Genomic DNA, 26,337 nt, shown 5'->3' with positions numbered 1-26,337 from the left:
GCCTTGATGACAGCTTTGCACACTTGACATTCTCTCAACAAGCTTCATGAGGAATGCTTTTCCAACAGTCTTGAAGGACTTCCCACATATGCTGAGCACTTGTTGGCTGCTTTTCCTTCACTCTGCGGTCCAACTCATCCCAAACCATCTCAATTGGGTTGAGGTTGGGTGATTGTGGAGGCCAGGTCATCTGATGCAGCACTCCATCACTCTCCTTCTTGGTCAAATAGCCCTTACACAGCCTGGAGGTGTTTTGGGTAATTGTCCTGTTGCAAAACCATTGATAGTCCCACTAAGTGCAAATAAGATGGGATGGCTTATAGCTGTAGAATGCTGTGGTAGCCATGCTGGTTAAGTTTTCCGTGGATTCTAAATCACAGTGTCACCAGCAAAGCACCATCACACATCCATGCTTCACGGTGGGAACCACACATGCAGAGATCACCCGTTCACCTACTCTGCAACTCACAAAGACACGGCGGTTGGAACCAAAAATATCAAATTTGGACTCATCAGACCAAAGGACAGATTTCCACCGGTCAAATGTCCATTGCTTGTGTTTCTTGGCCCAAGCAAGGCTCTTCCTCGTATTGGTGTCCATTAGTAGTGGTTTCTTTGCAGCAATTCGACAATGAAGGCCTGATTCACGCAGTCTCCTCTAAACAGTTGATGTTGAGATGAGTCTGTTACTTGAACTCTGTCAGCTGCAATCTGAGGTGCAGTTAATTGCCGATTTCTGAGGCTGGTAACTCTAATGAACTTATCCTCTGCATTAGATGCAACTCTGGGTATTCCTTTCCTGTGGCGGTCCTCATGAGAGCCAGTTTCATCATAGCGCTTGATGGTTTTTGCGACTGCACTTCAAGAAACTTTCAAAGTTCTTGAAATTTTCCAGATTGACTGACCTTCATGTCTTAAAGTACTGATGGATTGTCATTTCTCTTTGCTTATTTCAGCTGTTCTTGACATAATATGGACTTGGTATTTTACCAAAAAGGGCTGTCTTCTGTATAACCAACCCTACCTTGTCACAACACAACTGATTGCCTCAAACGCATTAAGAAGGAAAGAAATTCCACAAATTAACTTTTAACAAAGCATGATTTTGATGTCTTCACTATTATTCTACAATGTAGAACATAGTAAAAATTCTGAAAAACCCTGGAATGAGTAGGTGTCCAAACTTCTGACTGGTACTGTACATACAGTGCATTAGGAAAGTATTCAGACCCATTGACTTTTTCCACATTCTGTTAGGTTACAGTCTTATTCTAAAATGGATTAAATATTTTTTTCCCCTCATCAATCTACACACAATACCCCATAATGACAAAGCAAAAACAAGTTTTTAGGTATGACATTTACATAAATATTCAGACCCTTTACTCAGTACTTTGTTGAAGCACCTTTGACAGCGATTACAGCCTAGAGTTTTCTTGGGCATGACGCTACAAGCTTGGCACAGCTGTATTTGGAGACTTCATCCCATTCTTCTTTGCAGATCCTCTCAAGCTCTGTCAGGTTGGACTGGGAGCGTTGCTGCACAGCTATGTTCAGGTCTCTCCAGAAATGTTCAATCGGGTTCAAGTCCGGGCTCTGGCTGGGCCACTCAAGGACATTCAGAGACTTGTCCCGAAGCCACTCCTGCGTTGTCTTGACTGTGTGCTTAGGGTCGTTGTCCTTTTGGAAGATGAACCTTCGCCCCAGTCTGAGGTCCTGAGCACCCTGGAGCAGGTTTTCATCAAGGATCTCACTGTACTTTGCTCCGTTCATCTTTGCCTCGATCCTGACTAGTTTCCCAGTCCCTGCCGCTGAAAAACATCCCCACAGCATGATGCTGCCAGCACCATACTTCACCGTAGGGATGGTGCCAGGTTTCCTCCAGATGAGAATCATGTTTCTCATGGTCTGAGAGACTTTAGGTGCCTTTTGGCAAACTCCAAGCGGGCTGTCATGTGTCTTTTACTGAGGAGTGGCTTCCGTCTGCCACTCTACCATAAAGGCCTGATTGGTGGAGTGCTGCAGAGATGGTTGTCCTTCTGGAAGGTTCTCCCATCTCCACAGAGCAACTCTAGAGCTCTGTTAGAGTGACCATCAGGTTCTTGGTGACCTCCCTGACCAAGGCCCTTCTCCCCCGATTGCTCAGTTTGGCTGGGCAGCCAGCTCTAGGAACAGTCTTGGTGGTTCCAAACTACTTCAATTTAAAAATGATCAAATCAAATTTTATTTGTCACATGCGCCGAATACAACAGACCTTACCGTGAAATACATACTTACAAGGCCTTAACCAACAATGCAGTTAAGAAAAATATTTACTAAATAAACGAAAGTAAAAAAAAAGAGAGAAACAATAAAATAACAATAACGAAGCTATATACAGGGGGTACCAGTACCGAGTCAATGTGCGGGTGTACAGATGGAGGCCACTGTTTTCTTGGGGACCTTCAATGCTGCAGACATTTTTTGGTACCCTTCCCCAGATCTGTGCCTTGACACAAACCTGTCTCAGAGCTCTACGGACAATTCCTTCGACCTCGTGGCTTGGTTTTTTTCTCTGACATGCACTGTCAACTGTGGGACCTTATATAGATAGACAGATGTGTGCCTTTCCAAATCATGTCCAGTCAATTGAATTTACCACCGGTGGACTCCAATCAAGTTGTAGAAACATCAAGGATGATCAATGGAAACAGGATGCACCTGAGCTCAATTTCGAGTCTCATAGCAAAAGGTCTGAATACTTATGTAAATAAGGTATCTGTTTTTATTTTTTTATAAATTCGCAAACATTTCTCAATCTGTTTTCACTTGGTCATTATGGGGTATCGTGTGTAGATTGCTGAGGGATTTTATTTTATTTGCTTGATTTTAGAATAAGGTTGTAACGCAACAAAATGTGGAAATATTCAAGGGGTCTGAATACTTTCCAAATGCACTGTACATGTATAGATGTGCATGTGTCTGAGCCACAAGGGGGAGCCACCTTGTCAAATTCAATGGGAGAGATATGTGTGCATATTGGATGAACCTTTAGCAAAAACCTAGCTATACAGCAGCACTCAAGAGTGATTTGGGGAAAAGCCTTTCAACTCAACACTGCATGCAGCTGACCAGAAAGCAGGGGATAAACAACAAGATAGATATGGTCTAATACAGGGTTTCCCAAACTCGGTCCTGGGGTCCCCCACTGAGTGAGCATTTTGGTTTTTGACCCTAGCACCTACACAGCTGATTCAAATAATCAAAGCTTGATGATGAGTTAGTCATTTGAATCAGCTGTGTAGTGCTAGGGCAAAAAACAACACGTGCATTTAGGAGGGGGGCGGGGGGGCACTACCGAGTTTGGGAAACCCTGGTCTAATAGATCCATAATGGGAATAGGGACATGTGTGGGGACAAGTAGGGACAAGTAGTTGGAGGATGGCTATTGTATCTATGCTTCAATGAATTGATTGAACAATAAAATACATGAATTCTAAGCAAATGTCCTCTTGTAAACAGAGGACCAAACTAGCATGTGCAACATACATTAGCTTTGCTGTAGGCCCACTTTGATGTGCATTTGCTTTCTGTGAATGCGTCATCAACAAGGCTTGCCATCATGTAGCCAAAGACTTTCGTTGCATTTGCATAACTTGTTCAAACAGATCTGTTACATTATCTTTGTATTTAATTAGTGGAATTGAAAAGCGCTAGCACAGAGCATTGATCATTCTGGCCTAGATTAAACTTGTCAGATGAGGATGATCTGTACTAGCCTACACTGTGTGTGTGCCTGTGTGTGTAAGCTCTACTGCACTTGTCTGAGTGTGTTGGAGCACACATTTGAGTGTGTGTGTGTGTGTGTGTATGTATGTATGCGCCAGTGTGTGTGGTATATTTCGCCGTTCGCTCTGACATTAGAGAGAGAGCGCACCAGCAGTTGGGAGAAGACCACCTGCGCAGCATGTCATAGACAGCTGGCTGAAGGCTGCAGCGCACCACTGGGTTGGAAAGGTCACCAGGCCCTCACTGGCCCTGTCCTCTATTTAGAGGGGAGCGTAGAGTGTCCGGCAGCCAGGGCCCGGTAGACCCCCAGTACACACTCAGCACGTTCAGTCAGTGAAAATAGCACCAGTGTCAAATTAGCATTAACTATTGACCAGTGGGTTTGCATATGGAAGGGGCTCTTGAGCTAGCTAGCACACAGCAGGCTATTAAACAGGCAGTGAGCAGTGACAGGCTCTTACTGTGCCACACCCCTTGGTGAGCTGTACCCTGCTAAAGCTAACCGGCAATAACTAGGTAATGTTGCTAGACTGTTATTGGAATGTTATCGGAGTGTTTGTAGAGCACTTGACCCTGTTGATATGCACAAGGCAGGTTCTACCTTGAGATGATCACTGATCTAATTGGTTGGGTGAAAGCAAGGTTGCCACTGTATTCGTTATACCTATCCAGTTATGTCAGATTAGTTTTGAAGGGTCTATTTTCCCAGCAATTAACTAGGACTGTAGCTTCTGCTTACGCTTATCTTATGTATCACACTACGGCTAAAGAGACAATTTACAACAAACAAACAATGCTGTATTTTGACATGGTGAATTTGTAGGTCAAATAGTCATATCTCACTGAGAACGTGTTTGACAGGGTGTATGTAAGCACCCCAGCTGATTTGACTCTCATCCGCTAGCATTCTGTGTGTGTGTTTTGCTGGTGTTCTCTCAAAAAACAAGAGGCACTTCTTTTCTCTCACTTTGATTTTTCACAACCCAATTCTGCTGTGGACTGGATAGGTTTGGGTGGCCATTGACCACTCCATCTGTGGGAGACCCTGTTCTCAACCCGAAATGCACAGTGATGCAGCCCTGCCAAAATCCCTAACCAACTAACTAGTCACTGTCTGTAAAAACGCATCAAATTCATATACATTACACTGCCTTAATGCAAATAACCCTACCCATGTCCCAATCTGTTTGGGCTGTCATGCCAACTTCTACGGCCATTGTCATGCCAAACCATAGTTGATTCTACAGCACACACAGATCTGGGACCAGGCTAAAAGTACCCTGCTGCTCAAGAATATAAAATATATTAAGCTTGATTTAAGCCTTTTAGAAATGGCCTGCTTTTAAGATTAAACAAATCTTATTAAAGGGAGTAAAAAGGACGTTTTAGAGATATTTTATCGCACAGTAATAAGATCAAAGGTTTGATAGGGATGATGTTGAATCATTGAACGACGTCAAGTGGTTTAATTTTCCTCAGAAACGTTCATGGTTTCTTAAATAGCGAGGATGTTTTAGTATTTGAGATAGCTACCTCATTCAAAGGTCTTTTTTTTAAAAATGTCTCCAGAGGTATATGAATAAAAATAACTAAAAAGAACAACAACAAAAAAACACAGCTGGACAATTCTGTACTACTTATTATGTTAATAGTGAACCAATGTCACGCATAATCATAAAGCATATTCCAATACAAAAAGGGCCTAAAGCTTAAGTTGTGATTACTCGTCCCAAAGAAAAGTTCGAAGAAGCTTTTGTAGTGGCTAATTAGCAACAATAGCATGGCGTTTTTATGCAGATTAGGAGACAGTGTTTATAAACTGACCTCTGCATCAACGCTTTGTAGGAGAAAAAAACCAGAGAAAATCCTTCAAAGGCTATTCTGTGCTATTATTCCCTTCCTCCCTCATCATCATCCCCCTCTCCACTCTGAGAGGAGACAGTGGGGAGATATTTGCAGTGCCTTTCAATGAAGGAGGGAGAAGAGAAGTAAAGGAGGTGGAGGCCTGTGTGGTGCTAATGACCAGTAAAATAGAGGTAACGTGGGAGCTGTCCGTGGATGGATGGATGGATGGATGGAGAGGAGAACAGAAAACCATCCAAATCAGTGGAGTGATGGGACGATGTGTGTGTGCATGTGCTTTTAGTGTCATTAAGTGTGTGTGTGTGTTTGTAGCTGCTTGCATGCATGTGATTTATGTTGATGATCATGCATGTGATTAATGCATGATTATGTGTGCATTTACTGTGACTCTGTGTGAAGGGATTTGTGTATGTGCACCAGCATGGTGTGAGTGTCTATCTGTACTACTTTGTGTGTGTGTGTGTGTGTGTGTGTGTGTGTGTGTGTGTGTGTGTGTGTGTGTGTGTGTGTGTGTGTGTGTGTGTGTGTGTGTGTGTGTGTGTGTGTGTGTGTGTGTGTGTGTGTGTGTGTGTGTGTGTGTGTGTGTACTATGTGTGGGAGGGGAGGGGGTGGCAGCCCAGAGATTAATGCATCAGAGGCAGTGGTGCTATAACCAGAGGGCCTGCCATTATGCTCGCTCATTTGGAAATCTCTTTCAGGGAGGAGAGAGGGAGGGAGGTAGGGAGGGAGAGAGAGGGAGAAAGGCAGGGAGAGAGAGGCAGGGAGAGAGAGAGGCAGGGAGAGAGAGAGAGGCAGGGAGAGAGAGAGAGGCAGGGAGAGAGAGAGAGGCAGGGAGAGAGAGGGAGGGAGAGAGAGGGAGGGAGAGAGAGAGAGAGACAGGGAGGGATAGAGGGGGAGAGAGGCAGGAGAGGGAGGGAGGGAAGAAGAGAGGGAGAGAGGCAGGGAAGGAGAGAGATAGGAGGGATAGAGTGGGCTCATCTCCTCCACTCCCAGCCAGATAAACAAAAACTGGTTGAGACCCTGCAGACAGTCTGAAGGAGGAGAAAGAGAGAGATGGTGAGAGAGAACAAGAGGGAGATACAGACTTAGAGAGAAAGAGAGAGGTGGAGAGGTAGAGGGCACTGCAGCAGAACACAGGCTATCAGCATCCCTCTTCCCCCCTCCTCTCCTCCACACTCACCGTTTCTCCTCTTGGTTAGCGGTGTGTGTTAGTGTGTGTGTGTGAGAGAGTGCACACTTAAGTGTATGCACTATGTGGCTCTAGCACCTGGCTGTCTCTCCACAGCCACCTTGTACATGAATACAAAATAAAGTATTCAGAAACCTGCTGCTCAGTACTATATGTGTTATTTCATAGTTTTGATGTCTTCACTATTATTCTACAATGCAGAAAATAGTAAAAATAAAGAATAACCCTGGAACGAGTAGGTGTGTACAAACTTTTGACTGGTATTGTATATTTAAGATATTTTCCTTTTGTTATTTTCCCCTAACCCTACCACCCCTCTCCTAATTGGAGTAAACTATCGGACAACAACTCTTAGGACGTGGATGTCGATTAAGGCAGCCCCCTGTACCTCTCTGATTCAGAGGGGTTGGGTTAAATGTGGAAGACACATTTCAGTTGAAGACATTCAGTTGTACAACTGACTAGGTATCCCCCTTTCCCTATATACATTTTACAGAAACAGTATAGTTTACAATAGTTAGCTTCACTCAACCCCTCCTATACATCTCTGAACACCATCCAGTTTTGATTTATATTTGCCATATATTTTTCAACTGTGCTGTGATGTTTCACAAAAGTTCTGAACCTTTCTATTCTCATACATTCTACATATTGTAAATTAAAGATAAACCTTTTTGCTAAGAGTATTATTATATTATTAATCGATTGACTATGACTTTTTAAATCACCCAGCAGTGCAATTTGCAGAGTTAGCTCCAGGTAAATGTTGCAATTCTTCAGCCATTCCTGAACCTGCGGCCAAAAATAAGCTACATATGGACATTAACCAAAACAAATTATCTAATGATTCTGTCTCTTCGCAGAAAAATATGCAGAGCTGGGAAGGTTCTATCCCCCATATATATAACATTCTATTGGTTGCAAAAATGTTGTATAATAATTGAAATTGAAAAATTATACGTTTTCAATCCAGCAATATTTTGTATCAGTTCATAAACCATGTGCCATGGAATCGGTACATTGAACATCTCTTCCCAACTATCTATATGGCACAGCTGTCATTTTTTGGTCCTTAAATGAAACTGGTAAACTTTTTTATTTATCACAATTTCCTTTAGCCAATTTTGGTCTTTAATGCAGGGGCGACTCAAGTTCCTTACTTTCTCCCCTTTCCACTTGCCTCTTCCATTTTTTGCGTTAATGCTGCAATTAGTTGGTTGTAATTTCTTTCTTTCGGGATATGAATACCAAGTATGTCCACTTCACCATCAGACCATTTTATTGGTAAACTACACAGTAATTTAAAAGTTGTATTTTTTTGTGATACAATACGCAATATAGTAAGTACACTTATAATTCAGTTGCAATCCAGAGGCTAGAAAAAGTATCCAGATCATCCACAAGGCTGCGGAGGGATCCAAACCGCGGATCAAAAAGAAAACATGAATCATTAGTGTACAATGACACCTTTGTTTTTAAGCCCTGGATTTATAGGCCTTTAATATTATTGTTGGATCTGATTTTAATAGCTAATATTTCGATGGCCATAATAAATATATACGCCGATAGTGGACAACCTTGTTTTACTCCTCTTGACAGATTAAAAAGCTCTAAGAAGTAGCCATTATTTACACCTAGGGTTACTATACATAACTTTGACCCATTGCATAAGAGATTCTCCAAAATTTAAATATTCCAGGCATTTATATATAAATTCCAGTCATACTTTATCAAAAGCCTTTTTAAAGTCAGCTATGAATACCAGGCCTGGTTTCCCCAATTTTTAATAGTGTTCTATTGTTTCCAGTACTTGTAAAAGAAACTGTCTGATTAAAATGAATAATATTAGACAATACCTTTTTCATTCTAAGCGCTATGCACTTTGCTAGAAGTTTTGCATCACAACACTGGTAAGGTGCCTCCAATTTTTTAAATGGACTGGATCTTTGATATTTACCACTTTGGTCCTGCTACAGTAATAATGAAATCAGGAGCTTCTTGTTGAATATCTGTTAATCTACCATTTTAATTTGAGTGGTTAAAACATAATAATAATGGTCCTCTGAGTACATCAAAAAAGGTTTGATATACCACAACTGGTATGCCATCCAGCCCTGGAGTTTTCACAGGCTTTAATTGCATCAAGAAGTTCCTCCTCTGTAATTTGGCCTTCACATGAGCCTTTCAGTACAGCTGTTCATATTACATTATTAATAGAAAGAAAATCCTTGTAATTAACTTTGGTTAGTGGAGATGGAGGAGACTAACAAATACATATGCTTAAAGTACTTTGCTTCCTCTTTCCAAATATTGTTTGGTGAATCATGGGTGACCCCGTCATTTGTAACAAGTTTCAGTAAATTATTTTTGGTAGCATTTTTATATTGAAGACTGGAAAAAAATGGGTGTATTTTTTCCCCATATCGCATCCTGTTTGCTTTATTTTCTATAATATATTACGCTTGATCTTTCTTGAATAAGTTTTTCCATTTCTTTTGTTTTTCCTCTAACATATTATGTTCAATCAAGTTCATATTTATATCAAAAACCAGCTTTTTACATTAGCATGTGACTAGCATGTGACTAGCATTCCGACCGAACACTGTCGGTGAATTTACTAAATTACTCACGATAAACGTTCACAAAAAGCATAACAATTATTTTAAGAATTATAGATACAGAACTCCTCTATGCACTCGATATGTCCGATTTTAAAATTGCTTTTCGGTGAAAGCACATTTTGCAATATTCTCAGTAGATAGCCCGGCATCACAGGGCTAGCTATTTAGACACCCAGCAAGTTTAGCACTCATCAAAGTCAGATTTACTATAAGAAAAATGTTATTACCTTTGCTGTCTTCGTCAGAATGCACTCCCAGGACTTCTACTTCAATAACAAATGTTGGTTTGGTCCAAAATAATCCATCGTTATATCCAAACAGCGGCGTTTTGTTCGTGCGTTCAAGACACTATCCGAAAGGGTAAATAAGGGTTACGAGCATGGCGCAATTCGTGACAAAAGATTTCTAAATATTCCATTACCGTACTTCGAAGCATGTCAACCGCTGTTTAAAATCAATTTTTATGCCATTTTTCTCATAAAAAAGCGATAATATTCCGACCGGGAATCTGCGTTTAGGTAAACAGACAAAAGAAAAGAAAGCATTCGGTCGACTCGGGCACGCGCCTAAGCCCATAGTACTCTGAGCGGCCACTTGCCAAAAGCGATAAAGCATTTCAGCCAGAGCCTGCCTCGTATCCTTCAGCTTTTTCCTGGGCTCTGAGAGCCTATGGGAGCCGTAGGAAGTGTCACGTTATTGCAAAGATCTTCAATAAAAAGAGCCAAGATAAAACACACCTTGTCAGACAGGCCACTTCCTGCATGGAATCTTCTCAGGTTTTGGCATGCCATTTGAGTTCTGTTATACTCACAGACACCATTCAAACAGTTTTAGAAACTTTAGGGTGTTTTCTATCCAAAGCCAATAATTATATGCATATTCTAGTTACTGGGCAGGAGTAGTAACCAGATTAAATCGGGTACGTTTTTTATCCGGCTGTGTCAATACTGCCCCCTAGCCCTAACAGGTTAACTGACTTGCCTTGTTAAATGAAGATTAAATAATAAAAAAATATAAAAATCTGTCCCCTATCAACACTTTTTAAACTTTTGGTGCCAGCGAGAATGACATAAAGTTGTCAAGACAACTAGCTTGATTGAGCCTCCACCATATAAATTCAGCAAAAAAAGAAATGTCCCTTTTTCAGGACCCTGTCTTTCAAAGATAATTAATAAAAATCCAAATAATTTCACAGATCTTCAATATAAAGGGTTTAAACATTGTTCCCCATGCTTGTTCAATTAACCATAAATAATTAATGAACATGCATGAGGACTGCAGATGTGGCCAGGGCAATAAATTGCAATGTCCGTACTGTGAGACACCTAAGACAGCGCTACAGGGAGACAGGACTGACAGCTGATCGTCCTCTCAGTGGCAGACCACGTGTCACAACACCTGCACAGGATCAGTATATCCAAACATCACACCGGCGGGACAGGTACAGGATGGCAACAACAACTGCCCGAGTTACACTAGGAACGCACAATCCCTCCATCAGTGCTCAGACTGTCTGCAATAAGCTGAGAGAGGCTGGATTGAAGGCATGTCCTCACCAGACATCACCGGCAACAACGTCGCCTAAGGTCACAAACCCACAGCGTTGTATGAGATCTTCAGTTTCTTGGCAATTTCTCGCATGGAATAGCCTTCATTTCTCAAAACAAGAATAGACTGACGTGGTCTTTGTAGAATAGACTGACGTGCTTCTACACCTGTATTGCTTGCTGTTTGGGGTTTTAGGCTGGGTTTCTGTACAGCACTTTGAGATATCAGCTGATGTAAGAAGGGCTATATAAATACATTTGATTTGATTTGTTTCTGGACATTTTGTGCTTGTAATCGAACCCACAAATGCTGATGCTCCAGATACTCAACTAGTCTAAAGGCCAGTTTTATTGCTTCTTTTACCAGAACAACAGTTCTCAGCTGTGCTAACATAATTGCAAAAGGGTTTTCTAATGATCAATTAGCCTTTTAAAATGATAAACTTGGATTATCTAACACAACGTGCCATTGGAACACAGGAGTGATGGTTGCTGATAATGGGCCTATGTATATATTCCATGAAAAAAAAAAAAGCCGTTTCCAGCTACAATAGTAATTTACAACATTAACATTGTCTACACTGTATTTCTGATCAATTTGATGTTATTTTAATGGACCATTTCTTTTGCTTTTCTTTCAAAAACAAGGACATTTCTAAGTGACCCCAAACTTTTGAACTGTAGTGTATATTAAAAAAATCTAGCATATCTTAGTTTATTTCCACAATTAACAAATAATATGCATAATAATGTTGGCAGTTCACACAAAGGATTGTTACCTATAACCAGGATTGGCATTACAAAAATTACATTTTTGGCAAGCAATTATTATTTATTATTGTGATTCATCCTGTCATCCTATCAAATAACTTTTTGCTCTTTTTTGTTAGATTGGGTCGTTTTCAAAGGACAGTTCCTTACCTAACCTAAATCAAATTCCAGTCAGTTATACTAAAACAGGATCAGTCTAAACAATTGTTCTAGACTGATTTAGACTGAAACACAAAGGTCTCAGATTTAAATATTAATGTATAATGGAGGTGGTGGTTTTACTGGGCGCAGTGTTGCATTACTAAGTATTTATTCTAATCAAGTGTCTGGAGAATGTATTTACTCCTCAGTACCTGCAACAGACTCTGTTGATGGTCCATTCAGGAAATGAAATAGAATTCCAATCACAAATTGAGAAAATGCCCATAACGTCAGCTGAAGAATTGAATTCAAATTCACAACTTAAAATGGACTGGAGTTGATCCCGATCATACTATTGAACTTTAGGTCCGAAACCGCAAACTAGCTCCTGAAATGGCTCAGAGGTAGATCCCTCGTATGAGAACATCCTGGGTTGAATGCTATCCTTTTTCTTTTTAATTATTTCGGAGTCCCGAACTTCTTTCATATTCATTGATTCTTTTAGACAGGACAGTTGGATGTGAGATCAGGGGATAAACATTGGAGAAGGAGACACAGAGAGGAAGGGCACAGACAGTTTGCTGAGCCGAGGCTCAAAACTCCCTTCACCAGGGGGTATGCTAGGTCCAGACCCCAGAACGAGTGTCGCCTGTGCCGCAGTGAGGACCGTTGTCAAGCAGTCTAGTTTCAACGTCTGACTGTCCTCAACCTGGTCTACAGTACGTTTGGCTAACGGGCTAAAAGTTAATGGTCTGGTTCGGATACGAGCCACAGAGTGTGCAGGCTTTTTGGTTCCACTCCAGCACCAACAAACCTGATTCAGCAAATTAACTAAGCGTTCAATTTAGAGCTGGGATGGAATAAAGATGTACACACTCCAGGACTAGAGTTGTGCTATAGTTGGTGAGAGAGTAGTGACTGTATGCTATCTGCTAAAGCACTATTTAATTGTGGCTGACTGTATGAAAGACAAAGTTCAAGACAAAAAAGACACCTTACTTTGTAGCTTGTTTCACTTATTTTAGTTCCACCCCATGAATTCAGCCCAGTTTGCCATGGCGCCATGGAGAAACACATACTTAAGTGTTTGAGTGGCCAATTCGGGTGATAATTGGTGACGGCTTAGATTAAAACAGCCCTTGTTAGCAAGCAAATGAGAGAAGGCTGTTATTTTTAAATCAGGCATGTCCAGACATGCCATCCATTTCACAGTGTCTAAGTATGAATGAAGTGGCATTCTTAAAATAAGCTCTGAGGTTTTGCTAAGGAGTATCAAAATCTCAAAATACATTTTATCGACAATGCAAACAATTTCACATACCACAGACCATCAACATCTAAAACACTAACACAAAACACTGAGAAGAAAAAGAGAACGTGACAAGCTGAAGCTCTAGAGTCTAGTTACCTTTTGCTCATATCATCTGGTTTCAGATCAGCTCTCCCTGCCCCAAAGTTTTCCATCATTCATTATGCAGTACTCAACAAAACTGACCCTAGACCAGCTATAGCGAGCAAAAGGTATCCAGAACAAGAGAGAGATGAGGAAGAAAATAAGTGAAGAAGAAAAAAAAGCAGGTACAGAAGCAACAGATAGTCTATCAGCAGCTATGCAGCGGTGGCGGTAGACGTACGAAAGCAGAGCCGAAAGAAAGAGAAAAAATAAGTTAGAGAAAATAATATTGATATGGCGAAACCATTATTAGTTAATATGCAGCACACAGAGACGCTGTGAGGCGACCATTCAGTAAAAACGAAGAAGAGAAGGGTACTAGACAAGTAAGAGAAAGAAGTAAATGAGAAGAGAGGAAGAGGTAGGGGGTTTACCTGGGTACTGAGCAGCTCCTGTGTCAAGGGAAGGAGAAGAAGAGAGAAGCATTTGTATTAGCGATTAGCTCCATTCTCCACAGATTAACAGCTTTGAAAAGTCTCTAGCATAGCATGAAGCTAACATTTTGCTGCACCTGCTTTCTCATCTGCTTATCTGTGTACACGACTAATAAACTTATATTTGATTTGATTTTAAGAAGGCAGGGAAAGAGGATTTCTAGGGTACTCGATTTCTTCTCAGGGAAAAGAGTGAATGGTTTCATAGATTCAATAGCACACCGGGCATTTTCAATTCAGTCAAGTCACCAGCAAAGGATTTCACTGTTCAGTTATAAGTTATATTCAATACCAACATAGCCAGTGACATAATCACAGCATAATAAACATATCTTAATATTGAACATCTCAGAATTGGTCTAAATAGCAAGCACAAGCTTATTGGTGGTTCAATTCAATTTTTATATGACAGCAAAAGCAAATGACACCATTTCAAAGATCTTAGGTCCCAGATTATCCATCTGTGGTTTCTGCCATCGCGAAAATGATCATCTTCACCCATAATGAATCCATAATGCAATTCACCTGGCACCAGTTAAATCCTTAAAAACCACTCTACGCCAGCCGAGTGTCAGGATTCTGCTCTGAGGCTAGTTCTGATTAGACAACCCATATTCCTTCAACATTTGCCAAATTTCCATCACGGTGACATACTAATGCAATTCTCCATGTAGAACCCTCTGTGGAAAGGGTTCTACATGGAACCCAAAAGAGTTCTACTTGAAACCAAAAGGGTTCTACCTAGAACCAAAAAGGGTTCTTCAAAGGGTTCTCCTATTGGGACAGCCAAAAAACCCTTTTTGGCCCTAGATAGCACGTTTTTTCTAAGAGTGTAGCGTAGTACTCAGCAAAAGTAGCCTGATTATACACATAGAAATGAAGAGTGTTGCGATCATCAGCAGGTTGACTATACCAAAGCCCTCCAGGACTCCAAGAGCACAGTAATCGATTAATGCATCAACATTGATACATAGACATGAATCAACCATAAATATTTCTTACTCACTTTGCTGTTAGTAGCAGTGGTGTAAAGTACTTAAGTAAAAATACTTTAAAGTACTACTTAAGTCATTTTTTGGGGTATCTGTACTTTACTATTTATAATTTTGACAACTTTTACTTTAACTTCACTACATTCCTAAAGAAAATAATGTGCTTTTTACTCCATACATTTCTCTGACACCTAAAAGTACTCTACATTTTGAATGGTTAGCAGGACAGGAAAATGATCACATTCACGTACTTATCAAGAAAACGCCCCTGGTCAACCCTATTGCCTCTGATCTGGCTTACTCATAGCACACATGCTTTGTTTGTTCATTAGGAATTTTAAATGATTCATATTTTTACTTTGATACTTATATTTTAAAATCAAATACTTTTAGACTTTTACTCAAGTAGAATTTCACTGTGTGGCTTTCAACTTTGAGTCATTTTCTATTAAGGCATCTTTACTTTTACTCAAGTATGACGATTGGGTACTTTTCCCACCACTGGTTAGTAAGCTAAAAGCCATCAATGCACACACACACACACACACACACACACACAAATACACCACTGGTTAGTAAGCTAAAAGCCATCAATGCACACACACACACACACACACACACACACACACACACACACACACACACACACACACACACACACACACACACACACACACACACACACACACACACACACACACACACACACACACAGGGTGCATCCAAAACCCCAGCACCACCGCGTCTCTCCTCCTTAAAGATTCCAGTCATGGGCCAGGCTACTAAGTGGTTCAGAGAGCCAAGGGGGACCTGGGCCACCCAGGTGACAGGTCAGGGGGAAGGGGCTCGCCATGTTAAGTAAATGCCAGACCGGTCAGAATAACTCTGCATGGCCATTTCAACTCCACCGGTCTTGAGGGGCCTGCCTGGCTAACCCACGTAACTGCCAACCCCACTTCCCCTCTTGCCCGGCATGGCCGTGTCACCGGTATGCAACCATCCAACCCCAGAGGTGAGGTTAAATGCTATACCAGAGAGATGCATTAAACATGAGTCATTTCAAATTAAAGGTAGCTGCTCTCTCCTCTAGAAATGATAGGAACATTAACCAGGGGTCAGCCAGCCTGGGCTGCATTAATGAAGGACTGATGCCTCTCTTTAGATTCACCTCTACAGCCCGCAAGAACAATTCACTTCACAAAATGGCAACGAAAACCAGCTCAAAGACAGGCTGGCATTCTCTCTCGCACATGCATACCCATGCACATCCCCATGCAAGACACATACAAAAACACACATTTCTGTGAGTGAGAGACCTGCAAAAAAAACTTTCTACCATGTTGTTGTGTTGCTACCATGTTGTTGTCATGTTGTGTTGCTACCATGCTGTGTTGTCATGTTTTGCTGTTGTTGTTGTTGTCTTAGGTCTCTCTTTATGTACCGTAAATTCCGGACTATAAGCCGCAACTTTTTTCCCACACTTTGAACCTCGCGGCTTAAACAATGACGCAGCTAATATATGGATTTTGCCCGCTTTAAAAAAAAAAAAATCTTTAAAAAAACACATTCTGTGACGTGCTCAGTTTTTTGGCGGCATGAAGCTTTCATTAGACCAATGAAATTGCCGAACGGGTTAAGGTCAAACAACTTTTTAGTTTACTGTTTAGATTAAATCGAGCGCTCTCAAACTTCCCATCATTCTGATTACAGTAGTCATTTTGTCACCCTCATCATGGCAAAGACACGGAGAAATGCATATGATGCAGCTTTCAAGTTGAAGGCGATTGATCTGGCTGTTGGAAAAGGAAATTGAGCTGCTGCACGGGTGCTTGGTCTTAATGAGTCGATGATAAGACGTTGGAAACAGCAGCGTGAGGAATTGACTCAGTGCAAAAAGACAACTAAAGCTTACTGCTAATTTTTTATTTTTTGTTACAAGCCGTGTTTCGTTAAAACCTATTTATTTTTGTTACAAGCCGTGTTTCGTTAAAGCCTGTGTAAAGTTAATTTGTTTCAATGTACCGGTAGGCACCTGTGGCTTATAGACATGTGCGGCTTATTTATGTTCAAAATAATATATATTTTTTAATTCAGTGGGTGCGGCTTATATTCAGGTGCGCTTATAGTCTGGAAATTACGGTAGTGTTGTCTCTCTCTGTTGTGATGTGTGTTTTGTCCTATATTTATATTGTATTATTTTTTTAAACCTTTTAATCCCTGGCCCCCAGCTCCGCAGGAGGCCTTTTGTCTTTTGGTAGGCCGTCATTGTAAATAAGAATTTGTTCTTAACTGACTTGCCTAGTTAAATAAAGGTTAAATAAAAAAATGTTATTTTTTTTTAAACTGTATTGCAGTAGCAAAAATGACAACTTTCATATTCAAAGCCTCAATATCAAATACAGACCTTATTGCATGTGGAATATGGAGACCTAGGTTAATAATCTATACATGGCAATCTGCTACGGTCAGCAACATCCTATCAAGTCAAGGAGCTTCTGACAGCATGATCCCTCTGCTGAACTCTCCACATTAACATTATTTCTTAAAACCCTTTCCTCCACTGATCTAAGTCCTTATCAGAGGAACCATACCACCACACTCCATACCTCTAACCTTGTCAACCTTTCATGTAGTAGTCCCAAAAGTGCCAGCCCTAAATCAAGTGCATACAACATATTTGAAAGAAAACAATAGCCAAACTATTTTCACCCAGGTCTGAATGGCACAGATAAGACATTTTATTAAGGGAAAGGTGGCTGTGGATGGGTCCTCCTCCACCCATTTCAAAAGGTGCAGTATAACTGCATTATGCCGTGATTAAATCGGAAATATGCAGCTAGAGGGCCATGAAATTGGACATGATGAGTGTGCCACATTAAAAAGTAATTATCAATACCACTCTCCCATTGTCTCCCTTACAAGCCGCCGCAGTGAATCAAAGCCTGAATGAAAATGGATTTGAACTTATTCCAGACAACAATGTGACAATGTGTTTTGTTTTCAAAGCCCCAGTGACCCAATTGTGACTACATTACCATGAGAGCCTTCCTCTTGCGATTGAGACCATACTGTATTGTGCGTGTGTGTCACTGTGATTGTGTGTATGTGAGTGACACACTGCAAGAAAGAGATCTACATGTCTGAATCATCACTTACTCACACAAACACACATAGGAGGGGTGGGGGGATGAGACGACAGCTGCCGTTGAACTGTGACACAGTGGAGCTCTATGAAATCTATGAACCCGACATCTTTCTCTCTCTCTCTCTCGCCTACACTGGAAGGCTTGGCTCGCTCATCCACGCTCAGAGCTTGAGTCAGTAAGGAGAGGGACTGAGCTGTCTGCGGCACCACGATTAGACGCTCACGCTGTCACATCGATAAGCTGCTGTTGATGGGAAAATTCCCCCACCGTGTCCCAGTGTGACCTGGGAGACAAAGGCGAGGTCAGCGCCACAATCATGGGTGACGTCAACAAATGGGAAAAATATAAAACCTTGAACTAATGTAGGTTTCTTAGTGTTTCAGGAGGGGGAAAAAACTCTACGCACTGCAGAGCAGACACAGAGTAGGAGTTAGCGATTTTTATATATACTGCTCAAAAAAATAAAGGGAACACTTAAACAACACATCCTAGATCTGAATGAAAGAAATAATCTTATTAAATACTTTTTTCTTTACATAGTTGAATGTGCTCACAACAAAATCACACAAAAATAATCAATGGAAATCCAATTTATCAACCCATGGAGGTCTGGATTTGGAGTCACACTCAAAATTAAAGTGGAAAACCACACTACAGGCTGATCCAACTTTGATGTAATGTCCTTAAAACAAGTCAAAATAAGGCTCAGTAGTTTGTGTGGCCTCCACGTGCCTGTATGACCTCCCTACAATGCCTGGGCATGCTCCTGATGAGGTGGCGGATGGTCTCCTGAGGGATCTCCTCCCAGACCTGGACTAAAGCATCCGCCAACTCCTGGACAGTCTGTGGTGCAACGTGGCGTTGGTGGATGGAGCGAGACATGATGTCCCAGATGTGCTCAATTGGATTCAGGTCTGGGGAACGGGCGGGCCAGTCCATAGCATCAATGCCTTCCTCTTGCAGGAACTGCTGACACACTCCAGCCACATGAGGTCTAGCATTGTCTTGCATTAGGAGGAACCCAGGGCCAACCGCACCAGCATATGGTCTCACAAGGGGTCTGAGGATCTCATCTCGGTACCTAATGGCAGTCAGGCTACCTCTGGCGAGCACATGGAAGGCTGTGCGGCCCCCCAAAGAAATGCCACCCACACCATGACTGACCCACCACCAAACCGGTCATGCTGGAGGATGTTGCAGGCAGCAGAACGTTCTCCACGGCGTCTCCAGACTCTGTCACGTCTGTCACGTGCTCAGTGTGAACCTGCTTTCATCTGTGAAGAGCACAGGGCGCCAGTGGCGAATTTGCCAATCTTGGTGTTCTCTGGCAAATGCCAAACGTCCTGCACGGTGTTGGGCTGTAAGCACAACCCCCACCTGTGGATGTCGGGCCCTCATACCACCCTCATGGAGTCTGTTTCTGACCGTTTGAGCAGACACATGCACATTTGTGGCCTGCTGGAGGTCATTTTGCAGGGCTCTGGCAGTACTTCTCCTGCTCCTCCTTGCACAAAGGCGGAGGTAGCGGTCCTGCTGCTGGGTTGTTGCCCTCCTATGGCCTCCTCCACGTCTCCTGATGTACTGGCATGTATCCTGGTAGCGCCTCCATGCTCTGGACACTACGCTGACAGACACAGCAAACCTTCTTGCCACAGCTCGCATTGATGTGCCATCCTGGATGAGCTGCACTACCTGAGCCACTTGTGTGGGTTGTAGACTCCATCTCATGCTACCACTAGTGAAAGCACCGCCAGCATTCAAAAGTGACCAAAACATCAGCCAGGAAGCATAGGAACTGAGAAGTGGTCTGTGGTGCCCACCTGCAGAACCACTCCTTTATTGGGGGTGTCTTGCTAATTGCCTATAATTTCCACCTGTTGTCTATTCCATTTGCACAACAGCATGTGAAATTTATTGTCAATCAGTGTTGCTTCCTAAGTGGACAGTTTGATTTCACAGAAGTGTGATTGACTTGGAGTTACATTGTGTTGTTTAAGTGTTCCCTTTATTTTTTTGAGCAGTGTATTTTGTGTGAGTTTCCGAAGGCACAGATACGGTCTGTTGTTACTTGGCATTGTGATGCACTGTGCTGATCGTGTGTGACGTCTCTTTATTGATCAAAGGTTAATATGCACTGAAATACCATAAGTGGGGAGAGTCATGAAAAACCATGACCCTGGTCATACTCCTAACTGCAAACACAAAGTCCCTCACTCATCTCTGAGTGTACCTCTCTCCACTAAGCCAACTCATTCTGCACTATCTAGAATAAAATAGGCCACGTAGAGGTTATACATAGCATACGTACTGGCTACATAAGTAATGTAAGGACCATAAACACATGTGAAGTTTGTTATTTGCATGTGAATTTATGTAACCATTTCTGCGTAAGAGTCACTATAAATGGAACAAGTTACATTACAAGACATTATTCCAGGGCACAGGTAGTTATATTGGTCCAACTACTCACTACTGCAGCAAAAATGTTGTCCATGTAGACAAAAACGTGCGCAAAAGTGGTAGACGCTACTGTACATATCTGCAAAGTAACTCATCTGTTTTAAGGTTATATCATTATTCCATTAGTAGTTGCTGTGTTATATTTAAGCAAAAAGGCACAAGGGTGTGTGTGTGATATATGGCCAATATACCACAGCTAAGGGCTGTTCTTAGGCAAGACACAAAGCGGAGTGCCTGGATACAGCCAATAGCCGTGGTATGTTGGCCTTCTACCATAAACCCCTGAGGTGCCTTATTGCTATTATAAACTGGTTACCAATGTAATTAAAACAGTAAAAATATATTTTTTGTCATACCTGTTGTATAAGGTCTGATATACCATGACTTTCAGCCAATCAGCATTCTTAGCTCAAACCACCCAGTTTATAAAAGGCCATTGCCCATGTTAAGTGTGACCTACGGCCCTGATACTATCACTTGTGTATTACCTACCTACAGCCCTACACCAAAATCAGGGCACAATAACATCTCAACTCGTATTTTATTGTAGCACTGACAGTCAGTGTCCCTATCCTAATTTCCCTCCACCATATGTTGTCTGTGATTTGTCCAGAAACTTTATCTTATCACTGGTCACAGATGTTCTGTTTTGGGGCACGCTGGGCTATTCCACACAGGGCTCTGTATTGCTATTACCATGTTTTACTGTAGGAGTGTTGAGCTCAACGAGACAATTCTATTTACACTGCCCTGCTTGGGGGGGGGAACTGCCGGGCAAGTGTCGTGCGCGACCTCCGGTGGTAGCGGTCAAGTCCTGACAAGTTTGCAAGTTCACATTACAGTAAAAGGTCTAGCTGAGGGTATTTTTTTCTAAATCTCTAGGCAATATCTCATAGTTAGAAGAGGCCCTTAGGTTGATTTATTGGTCTGCCATCACCACCCCAACTTTTGAGAACAATAAACAAACAAATCCATTTGATGAGTTTCGTTTTCAGGATCACTTTCTATGAACCACTTTCTACATTATGGATGCCCTACTGCACTTATTAGGATCAATAATAGTCTACTTGTGCATAGTTATACTTATGATTTTTATTTTTTTATTTAACCTTTATTTAACTAGGCAAATCAGTTAAGAACAAATTCTTATTTACAATGACAGCCTAGGAACAGTGGGTTAACTGCCTTGTTCAGGGGCAGAAATACATATTTTTACCTTGTCAGCTCAGGGATTTGATCCAGCAACATTTTGGTTACTAGCCCAACGCTCTAACCACTACGCTACCTAGGCTACCTAAATGAATCCATTTAGGCTACAGTCTTTTAAAAGGCTCATACAAGGGGCTGTAAGCTGTCATGACACAGCATAATTCCTTTTGTGTTTGACAACACAATGCCCAATGTTGGGAAAACCAATTTTTATGTATCTGAAATGCATTCATAGAACATTAGCCTCTACATCCAAAGCAGTCAGGTTTCAAGACTGGCCATTCAACTGAGACCGCTCTTCTCTGTGTCACGGAGGCTCTCCGCACTGCTAAAGGTAACTCTCTCTCCTCTGCTCTCATCCTTCTAGACCTATCTGCTGCCTTTGATACTGTGAACCATCAGATCCTCCTCTCCACCCTCTCCGAGTTGGGCATCTCTGGCGCGGCTCACTCTTGGATTGCGTCCTACCTGACAGGTCGCTCCTACCAGGTGGCGTGGCAAGAATCTGTCTCCGCACCGTGTGCTCTCACCACTGGTGTCCCCCAGGGCTCAGTTCTAGGCCCTCTCCTATTCTCGCTATACACCAAGTCACTTGGCTCTGTCATATCCTCACATGGTCTCTCCTATCATTGCTAAGCAGACGACACACAATTAATCTTCTCCTTTCTCCCTTCTGATAACCAGGTGGCGAATCGCATCTCTGCATGTCTGGCAGACATATCAGTGTGGATGACGGATCACTACCTCAAGCTGAACCTCGGCAAGACTGAGCTGCTCTTCCTCCCGGGGAAGGACTGCCCGTTCCATGATCTCGCCATCACGGTTGACAACTCCATTGTGTCCTCCTCCCAGAGTGCTAAGAGCCTTGGCGTGACCCTGGACAACACCCTGTCGTTCTCAGCTAACACCAAGGCGGTGACCCGATCCTGTAGGTTCATGCTCTACAACATTCGCAGAGTACGACCCTGCCTTACACAGGAAGCGGCGCAGGTCTGGCACCCCAATGGTGGAACAAGCTCCCTGACGACGCCAGGACAGCGGAGTCAATCACCACCTTACGGAGACACCTGAAACCCCATCTCTTTAAGGAGAGATGGGGTTTCACACCCCCCAAAAATATATAGATGTACTATTGTAAAGTGGTTGTTCCACTGGATATCATAAGGTGAATGCACCAATTTGTAAGTCGCTCTGGATAAGAGCGTCTGCTAAATGACGTAAATGTAAATGTACATTAGTGAATCATAGAAAGTGTTACCAAACTGGCTATAGTGTGAAGGTAAAAAAAAAACGTGTTTAAGCAACTCAAACGCCTTTTTACAAGGAGTGCTTAAGATGTCATTCAGTTAGCATAAAAACATGTAAAACATTCAACATTCAATACTTACGTGGTTCAATATTTCACTGATTCTGAACAATGACCAACATATGGAACCACGGCCCCACAAACATGAATAATACATTTTCCAGAGACCAAGGACAGACATTACTGTACAACACTGGACAGAACAGAGACATTATTATTGTAAACAATGCAAGGAATTTTATAAAAGGAATTGAATTACGACTCAATAACAAATAAAGAAATGTAAGGGGGGGGAGAAAAAAAGTGACATTTAGGAAACATGCCAAGGGCAACACATAAGCTAGGATTTATTCTTATTTCAGTTATTTTAAATGTGGTCAGTTTTTTTTAGATTATGTTGAGAGATGTCAAATCAGAGAAAAATGTATTGAAGATCTCACTTTCAATTTTGTGGTGACTGATTATCAATAAGAATAGGCCTATAAGATTTATATTGACATATAGAAAACATTTGGTTACCTACTTTTCACCCCCCCCCCCCCCCAAATAAAATGTTCTATAAACCTTCACAATGTAGCTTACATGCCACATATTCAACACTTCTGCCATTCTGGTGAAAATTTGTTTTAGAGGTAGGCTAAAGAGTGGTCCAATACAAAGATTTACTCCAAACCCTTCAGATAGATACCTTGAGTCATGCTGCTGCTGGGACTACAATGCGCTTTCCATTTCCTCTCTCTGCCCTGGTCTTGGCTCGCAAGAAACTAGGCGTATGTCTCGGGTCACTACTTCACAGGAGAGGTGTTTGAACATAAACAATGTTTTTTATCAAAATATTTTTGGGGGCAGAAATGCCTTCTTGAACATGTGAACTTTCATGTGCCTTAATAACAAACTTGTATGCCATCTGTAAATACGAATAAAATAGTTAAATTACGAGCAGAGTTGGTTAAGCCACAGAAAAAGTGAGCAAACTTCCCGCTACCCATGGTTGGCTGAGATGAGTGGGCTGGACATGCCAAGAGATGAGTTCGGATTGGTCTGCCATGTAGCGGGCTTCTGTCTATTTGATCTAGTCAGTTTGTGTAGGTAATCTTGTCTAAAGTGGCTTTTTTAAAATGTATTGTGTAGTAAAATTTAACAAAAGACTCAACTATGCAAGTATCCATTTCAGTAGAACGTCACCGGAACAACTGTTTCAGAGCACTCTCGTCTGAGTGTGCCGGTATCAGTAAAAGTAGACAAAAAAGCATAATTAAATTGTTGTCAGGAGCACAGTTACAGTCACCAATGCCCTGGATAACATGAAAACAGCCTAACCAGACCTTCATGCTGCCGTCTCTGCATGATTGAAGAAGTCAATGAGCTCCGGCGGGTCTTTTTTTTAAATGGCGGGTGCGGAAGCGAGGTACCACATTCATCTGTACAAACAATAGTGTGTAAGTATAAACACTATGGGACCGCGCAGCCGTCATACCGCTCAGGAAGGAGACGCATTCTGTCTCCTAGAGATGAACGTACTTTGGTGCGAAAAGTGCAAATCAATCCCAGAACAACATCAAAGGACCTTGTGAAGATGCTGGAGGAAACAGGTAAAAATGATCTATATCCACAGTAAAACGAGTCCTATATCAACGTAACCTGAAAGGCCGCTCAGCAAGGAAGAAGCCACTGCTCCAAAACCGCCATTAAAAAGCCAGACTATGGTATGCAACTGCACATGGGGACAAAAATTGTAGTTTTTGGAGAAATTTCCTTTGGTCTGATGAAACAAAAATAGAACTGTTTGGCCATAATGAGCATCGTTATGTTTGGAGGAAAAAGAGGGAGGCTGGCAAGCCGAAGAACACCATCCCAACTGTGAAGCACAGGGGTGGCAGCATCATGTTGTGGGGGTGCTTTGCTGCAGGAGTGACTGGTGCACTTGTTGTGGAAAAATGGCTTAAGGACAACAAGGTCAAGGTATTGGAGTGGCTATCACTAAGCCCTGACCTCAATCCTATAGAAAATGTGTGGGCAGAACTGAAAAAGCGTGTGCGAGCAAGGAGGCCTACAACCCTGACTCAGTTACACCAGCTCTGTCAGGAGGAATGGGCCAAAATTTACCCAACTTATTGTGGGAAGCTTGTGGAAGGTTACCCAAAACATTTGACCCAAGTTAACCAATTTAAAGGCAATGCTACCAAATACTAATTGAGTGTATGTAAACTTCTGACCCACTGGGAATGTGATGAAAGAAATAAAAGCTGAAATAAATCATTCTCTCTACTATTATTCTGACATTTCACATTCTTAAAAAACAGTGGTGATCCTAACTGACCTAAGACGGAATTTTTACTTGGATTAAATGTCAGGAATTGTGAAATACTGAGTTTAAATGTATTTGGCTAAGGTGTATATAAACTTCCGACTTCAACTGTATGTGCTGAGAGATGGACAGTGTACTGTCTAGCCATACTCCCAAGTACTTGTACCTCAAGCTCTAAACCCTCAGAGGTAGTAATCACACCTGTGGGGAGAGGGGCATTCTTCTTACCAAACCACATGACCTTTGTTTTCGAGGTGTTCAGAACAAGGTTAGTGGAAGAGAAAGCTTGTTGGACACTAAGAAACCTTTGTTGTAGAGCATTTAACGCAAAATCCGGGGACGGGCCAGCTGAGTATAAGACTGTCTCATCTGCATATAGATTGATGAGAGAGCTTCCTACTGCCTGAGCTATGTTGTTGATGTAAATTGAGAAGAGTGTGGGGCCTAGGATTGAGCCTTGGGGTACTCCCTTGGTGACAGGCAGTGGCTGAGACAGCAGATTTTCTGACTTTATACACTGCACTCTTTGAAAGAGGTAGTTAGCAAACCAGGCCAAAGACCCCTCAGAGACACCAATACTCGGCCCACAAGAATGGAATGGTCTACTGTATCAAAAGCTTTGGCCAAGTCAATACAAATAGCAGCACAATATTGCTTAGAATCAAGGGCAATGGTGATATCATTGAGGACCTTTAAGGTTGCAGTGACACATCCATAACCTGAGCGGAAACCAGATTGCATACCCTTATCACCTCTAAAATGCAAATAAAACACTATAAAGAGTTTATGTAACATGTCATTACATACCTATTTGAAGGTATGTGTCAAATTTGAATCTGGCTTTTAGGGCGGCGCTAAAGTTATTCAGAAGTAAACAGCGGCTGTCACGGCTTTTGAGCGTCATGATGGCTTGCTGTTATGACGCAAAAAATGAATGCATTCAGTTGTGCAATTGACTAGGTATCCCCCTTACCCTGTTCCTTTCTTGTTTTTAATCCGCGAGAGAAGCGCTACACCTGGTGGAAAGAGGCTGTATGACACAGAATGAGTTGCATAATGCGTGCCGTACGTTACGTCATGACGTCACAATTTAACGTACAGCGTCAGTGGGGTCCGTTTTTTCAACTTT

The 26,337-nt window shown here is 42.0% G+C and overlaps 1 protein-coding gene across 3 annotated transcripts in view; it reads right to left on the bottom strand.

Annotated features, from left to right (window-relative positions):
• LOC106603642 (cell adhesion molecule 1) overlaps window positions 1-26,337 on the bottom strand; it is a 547,319-nt gene that overhangs the window by 154,694 nt on the left and 366,288 nt on the right. For all 3 annotated transcript variants that reach the window (XM_014197549.2, XM_014197550.2, XM_014197551.2), the window contains exon 2: window positions 13,728-13,745. In XM_014197549.2, coding sequence (XP_014053024.2) covers window positions 13,728-13,745 — 18 coding nt within the window. The remainder of the gene's footprint in view (window positions 1-13,727; window positions 13,746-26,337) is intronic.

Source organism: Salmo salar, chromosome ssa04 (assembly GCF_905237065.1).
Source record: "Salmo salar chromosome ssa04, Ssal_v3.1, whole genome shotgun sequence".
NCBI lineage: Eukaryota > Metazoa > Chordata > Actinopteri > Salmoniformes > Salmonidae > Salmo > Salmo salar.
Note: the sequence above shows the minus strand (reverse complement) of the source record. Positions and strands in the feature narration are given on the sequence as shown.